Source organism: Callorhinus ursinus, unplaced genomic scaffold, assembly GCF_003265705.2.
Source record: "Callorhinus ursinus isolate GAN/ISIS: 27379988/994484 unplaced genomic scaffold, GSC_fseal_2.0 scaffold4, whole genome shotgun sequence".
NCBI classification, from domain to species: domain Eukaryota; kingdom Metazoa; phylum Chordata; class Mammalia; order Carnivora; family Otariidae; genus Callorhinus; species Callorhinus ursinus.
The window spans coordinates 154,150,924-154,157,433 of NW_027397066.1; the positions used below are offsets into that span (position 1 = coordinate 154,150,924).

Consider the following 6,510-nt stretch of genomic DNA (forward strand, 5'->3'; position numbering starts at 1 on the left):
GCAATGTTAGACTGTTGGAGGAGATGGTATGTAAAAATGTTTTCTTAGAAAAGGGAAGCTCAGGGGCGCTTGGGTGGTGCAGACAGTTGAGCATCTGGCTCAGGTTGTGATCTCAGGGTCGTGGGATCAAGCCCTCTGTCGGGCTCCATGCTCAGTGCAGAGTTGGCTTAAAAAATTCTCTTTCCCATTCCTGCCTCTCCAGCCTCTCTCTCTCTCTCTCTCTCCCTCTCTCTGGAATAAATAAATAAATCTTAAAAAAAAAAAGGTGGGGGGAAGCTCAGGGAGTACACCTAGGTCATTTCCATCTCCTGAAATCCAGCCCACTCCCTCTATCATTGGCTGCCCTTGAAGATCAGTTACAGTGTTACTTTTGATAAAGTTACCCAATCACTCGATGTGTCATGATCTGTGTGTTTCTAACGTTTGGAGCAGTGGAACATCTTTGGGATGTCTGGGAGAACCAGTCACCATCATTTATCGGATGTACCAGTTTGCCCAGAGACTGGGCTTCACAGTCTTCTGTACCTCAGCTATTGTCAGTGGACACCCGATGATCCCCAACCTGCCCGAATGCCCTCACTGAATGAGGCTGCACCTGCTAGGAGAGTCCCCTGGGGTCTGACTGGCTCTATGAAGCCCAGGTCTGCCATTCTGACTGGCTAACACTAGGTGGAAAGCAGGGCACGGGCAGGCATAGGCCCATGACTGATGCCCAGGTAAAATCAGCAGAAGGTAAAGAAGCATCTATGCAAAATCCAGTTGGCTGTGTTTATAGTCTAAAAAGTAACAGAAATATTAACTCATTACCAACATTTATAAATTAACTATGAGACAAAATGCCTTCTGAAGCAAGCTGAATGCTCTTTCTCTAATCTTTACTTATTATCAGTTACTACTCAACTACTCTTGGGGTACACATTCACTCTGAGTTTTTAGGTCAGACTGTTCTGGGACTCTACTGGGAGTGGGCAGTGGTCTTGGGTGCCTCAGGTGAAAGGGGGGGCTACTTGGTTCTTCACACTGGGAAGGTAGCATGTGGCCCATGAATTTCACATTTTAACTTAGAGGGGGGCATATAGATAAAATATTTGGCATTTACAGAGCACTTCCAAGAAACCAATAAAAAATTAATTAGGTATGATTCCAACTCTATGACGTTCTGAAAAAGGCAAATTATGGCAATAGTAAAAATGTGAGTGGTTGCCAGGAATTGGGAGAGGGAGGGATGAATAGGTGGGGCCCAGAGGATTTTAGAGCAGTGAAGCTATTCCACATGACGCTGTAATGGTGGGGGGGGGGTGGATAAAGGACAACATACCCTTACCAAACTCCATAGAATGCACAAGATCAAGAATGAATCCCAATGTAAACTATGGACTTTGGGTAATAATCATGTGTCAATGTAGGTTCATCGATTACAAATATACCACGCTGGTGGGGGATGCTTATAGCGGGGAGACCATGTGTGTGTGTGGGCAGGCAGCGTATGGGCAAGTTCTGTACCTTCCTCTCAACTTTGCTTCGAATTTAAAACTGTTCTTAAAAAAAGGTCTATTAAAAATAAATAAATAATAAATAAGGGTAAAGAGAAAAAAGTCATACAAACAATAAATAATTACTGAATATTCTGTCCCTACATTAACTCATTAATTCCTTATAACAATCCTATAGGGTCACTACTATTATCATCATTCCCATTTTACAGATGAAAGAATGGATGGATATGACCAATGGTGAAACTGAATGGTCTGCTCTGGTCAAGAGAGTGCTAGGCACAGCTTTAACCACGCCACGCTCCTCGGCCCCGAATGCTTCCACAGCCAAGAATAAAGACTATTTCTTAGTCTGTCACTCAAAGTCTTCCATAATCAGGTCTGACTGACCTCCTCCGTTCATCTCCCACTACCTTCTAGTCTGTTCTCTTCTTTCCACTGATCCCTGGACCAGGAGTGCACTCTCTCCCACCCCCAATTTCCCCCATTGTCTCTGGATGGGATGTATCTTCCTTCCTCGAAAGTTCAGATCCCCTCTTCCTGATCCCTGAGGCAGGATTAAGGGCTTCTGTATGTGTGTATGTTTGGCACATGTTTCATTCTGCCTTATATTATAAGCAACCGTGGACACACCTGTCACCTCCCAGACCAGACCCGGAAGTTTGAGGGCATCTCTGCATGACTTACTAATTCTATACATATTTCTCGGCGCCTACTGCAGCTGAGGACATAGCAGTGAATGACACAGATGGAAACCCAACCTTCGAACATCTCCCAGGACCTTGCCTGGTGCTCAAAGACACATTTACTGAATCACTCGAATGGCAGATAGATGGAAGAAGTAGGCAGCCTGGAGGGAAAAGCAGCGGCAGCCAAAGGAAGCGGGGGGCACTGACCCGAGATGGGGCTGGCGAGCACCTTACCCTCTGTCAGCCACCATTTGTCACCCCCCACCATGTACCCACTCTTGTTTCCCACCCTGGAGGCAAGACAGAGCTGGCCAAGAACTCCAGTCCCTGGAGGGTCCTTGAGGCCACATACCTGAGCTCCAGACAGCCTAGCTGCAGGGCCATGCCCTCACTGACCTTGCTGGCGTAGCGTTGCATATAGTCATTCCGGAGCTGGTGAGGAGAAAGGCCAAGGTTGAGAATCACACACTCCTTCCCTGTTTCCCTGAACAGAGGCCCCAGGAGATGGCGGGTGCTTTGAATACAATCCTGCAGCCCCAAGCCGTCTCTCTCTCTCTCTCTCTCTCTCTCTCTCACCCCACCAGGCACAAATGTGTAGCCTCTGCCTCACTCCAGAACCCTCTAGACTCATGCCTCCATAGGCCGAGGCCCTCAGATTTTTGGAAGCGCTTCCAGACACCGAGGCTTATGAGGCTGGAGTTCAGATTCTCCTCTCCACTCTTCACTTTAGAGATAAAGAACCTAGAATTTGGGCATGAGCCAGTCATTTATTCAAAGTCTTGTTGGTTAAGTAGTGACAGATGTCATCCACTCTACATTCAGAGTCTCGCTTTGTGTCCAGCAAATCAGGAGGGAGATACAGTTGGGAGCAGGGACCAGACAGACAACAGGGGCAGCAGGTTCACACGTCCTCAGCGCCCACTGTGCCCCGTCCCGGGCCAGGCACACTACCTGCCTTATTATAGCCAGTGGTGTGTCACAGCAGCTCTGAACAGCTCATGAAAGCAAGGTATTAAAGCTTCTGAAGTTTTGCAAGCTGTATGATATCATACTGGTAGCTTGAAAAATGCCATGGTGGGGGAATATTTACACCATGGAAATTGGCATGTGCTGTACCTCAGAGATTCTTTTCTTCAGAGAGCTGGTTCACCAGCCCCTGCTAATGATACCATTTGGTCCTCACCACAACCCTATAAAGTAAATGTGATTATTATCGCCTCCATCTTCTAGGAAAGGAAACAGCTTCAGGCAGGTAAGTTAAGCCCTTAGAAGATCCTGGGTTAGGAGGTGGCCGAGCTGGGATGGAAACCAGGTATGTGAGAGTCTGTGTGCTAAGACTACCACTTCTCTTTGGACCTGCTGTGTCTGCTCACCACCAGGTCTCCTGGGCCGTAAACGGCCACCAGCAAAGTCCAAAAGGAGCTGTGCACATGGGGCGGGGTGAGCCAGCACTCAATGAGCCGTGAGAGAACCAGGGGTGGAACCGTTGACCGGGGACCAAGGCATGTATATCCCCAAGGTAAGTTTCCGAGACTGGGATCTCCCAAATCTGGGCTTCGTCATTCTATCTCCCCAGGTAAGGATGAGAAATAGGACCCTGGGGACAGGAAGATAAAATACTTACCTGTTGGTAAAAATAAAGTAGCGTTGTCCTGTCTTCTTTTAGGCTTTCCATGAAGTCCTCTGGCAAGTAGCGGATTTGAAGGTCGTACCTGGGACAGGAAGTTCAGACTCTCTGGTTGACACAGGGAAGCTGGTCATGTAAGGGTCTGCCCATGAGGCCGATGGCCACCCATTCAGGGCTTGCTTCTTCTTTCCCTCCTCTGTGGTCGGGCGGAGGACCGTGGAGGACCGTGGAGGACCGTGGAGGACCGTGGAGGACCATGGAGGCCAGCAGGTGGTAGTCAGCGCTAGTCCTGACTCTCCAACTCTTCCCCCTCATGGCAATTGTTTTCCTTAGGTTTGCAGATCACCACGTGACCTGGTTCTCTATCCTCCCTGCCCTACTGTTCCTCCTTCTCCATAGTACCAGGAGCATCCTGCCTAGGGATGTTCCTGATATCTGCCCCGGGGAGGGGGATGTGCTATGAGCCCATGTTAGGCTTTGGCCAACACATGCACTGGATGCTGCAAGAGGACTAGGCTTAAAATGCCACCCAGATTTTCTAGGAGGTTCTCAGAAGTTGGGAAGTGCTCCGAGGAAGGACTTCCCACGGCCTCCCCATTCCATACTCATCTCCCCCCATTCGAGAACCCAGGGCCCTTCTCCTACCTCCACTCGGCTTCCACGTGCAGACACTCATACTTGTCCTGCACCTCCCCCACCGTCATCTGCGGGTGCAGCCAGTGGATCTCATCCGACTTCATGTGCTTCAGCCTTAGCCCATAGCACTCAGCCAGCTGGATGTTGGGCCCGATCCGTCCGCTCATCAGGATGGAGGCAATGACATCCTGGGGAGGAGAATAGAGAGACAGGATTCAGGGATGCCCCCTTCTAGGTTCCCACAGTCCTCATGCAGCCCCCAGAAGTATGATTCTCTAGGGTGGGGTTCCGTCTTAACTTCTCATTTATCTCTGGTACTCTAGCACTTAGTGCAAGGCTTAGTGCACAGTGGGCTCTATCTGATGAATGAATAATTTGGTAAAATGAGACAGAGAAATGGAGAGGAGAGAGTAGGAGCAAAGGAGAAAAGGCAGCGGAGGCCAAGAGCACAGAATCTGTGCTTCTGCAGCCCACTCCAACCAAACCGATGAAGAATCACTGGGCATCCGCCATGTAAAATCACCCTCTGAATGGCTTCCAATTTAGCCAGCATAATCGAGGGTCTGTGGTAGGCACTCCAGGCCCCTTGCATACATTATTATTTCATGGAATCCATACAACACAGGGAAGTAGGTGTTACATCCCCATTTGGCTGATGACCAACTGATGTGGGTTACACAGCTCATGGACCCGGGGCCAGTGGACTCTGAAGATTTCTCCTAGGCCAAGCTGCTTCATGGGGTGCTGGGGCTGGACAAGGCAGAAGGATGAGATTCACATTAATGGATTAAGTGGCCCAGTTTCCACATAAGAAGCATGGCCACGGGAAACAGAGTGTTGACAAGAAATTAGGAACCCTCCTATTCCGGCTTTCTTGTTGATGAGAAGCCAGCCTGCCCATAGCCTGATGCCATTGTTTCCTGGCCTCGAGCCAGAGCCGGATCAAGAAGAGGCCCAGTGGGCAGCTGCCTGGAAGCCCATCTATAAGGTCTTGCCTCATTCTGAAATCACATTAGTTTCAGTTTAATTCAGGTTTCTCATATGGTTGCACACGTAATTGGTGAATTGAGCCCACTCCCAACAGAGTAGAAAGTACCATCAAAGGCAAATTTTTAAAACTCTTCTTATTTTCACTAATAAAATATTAAACCCATATTTAAATAGCACTGTTTTAAAGGAATGCCAAATTATTGGTCTGCCTGGGCACCCACATACATTGGTCCCGCTCTGCTTCCTGCCAGCCCTCTTCAATTCTATGCAGTGGGAAAGCTAAAAGACCCTAAGCCTAAAAGATCCCTTCCCGATTAGGGAAGCAAATGCCCATTAGAGCCATCAACTCTTGCTCTGTGGGATAGATAGGGAAACTGAGGCACAGAAAGCACACTTTAACAGTTGTAACTAATCAGTGCAGGAATCGGAACTGTGGTCTTGGGATGGGGAAGAAGGCTATGATCAATGGGACCTACAGCAAGAGGGACACAGACAAAAGGAGAGCTCACAGCTGTGAAGTTGACCATTTTGTCATTATTTCTACCCATTTCTCCTGCCACTGAACCTCTGTACTGCTCTGTCCACTCATGATTATATTATCCAGAGCCCCATGTTACTCCCAAGCCCCACCTGGAGTCCCAGTCTCTGGTGCTTTTAAATGTAGAGCCTTCCCTGCCCCAAATGAAACTTATTGTCCTATGTCTAATTTCTCCAGGACTGGGACCCCTGTAATTATTGGAAATTTCAAACATATATGAAGTACACTGAAGTCAAAAGAAGAGTATAATAAACCCCGATGTACACATCACCCAGCTTCAAAAATTACCAACATTCAACCATTCTTGCTTCATCCATCCTGCCACTGAGCTCCCCCAACCACCACTTAACTACTACCACTTTTTACAGTTCCTTTAAGGTAAAATTTATAGACATTAAAAAGCACATGTCAGTTATACAGTTTATGTGTAATCCACACGCCAAAAATTAAGATACAGAACTTTTCGGGGCACTTGGGTGGCTCGGATGGTTAAACGTCTGCCTTTGGCTCAGGTCATGATCCCGGGGTCTTGGGATC

At 48.2% G+C, this 6,510-nt stretch overlaps 1 protein-coding gene across 4 annotated transcripts in view; it reads right to left on the reverse strand.

Annotated features, from left to right (window-relative positions):
• The window catches only part of PTK2B (protein tyrosine kinase 2 beta), a 126,632-nt gene that overhangs the window by 27,940 nt on the left and 92,182 nt on the right, over positions 1-6,510 (reverse strand). For all 4 annotated transcript variants that reach the window (XR_003208782.2, XM_025873790.2, XM_025873791.2 and 1 more), the window contains exons 3-5: positions 4,455-4,633; positions 3,807-3,894; positions 2,535-2,614 (exon numbers count right to left, since the gene is read on the reverse strand). Coding sequence is in view for 3 of the 4 variants with exons in the window: in XM_025873790.2 (XP_025729575.1) it covers positions 2,535-2,614; positions 3,807-3,894; positions 4,455-4,633 (347 nt within the window). In the remaining variant the exon portion in view is untranslated. The remainder of the gene's footprint in view (positions 1-2,534; positions 2,615-3,806; positions 3,895-4,454; positions 4,634-6,510) is intronic.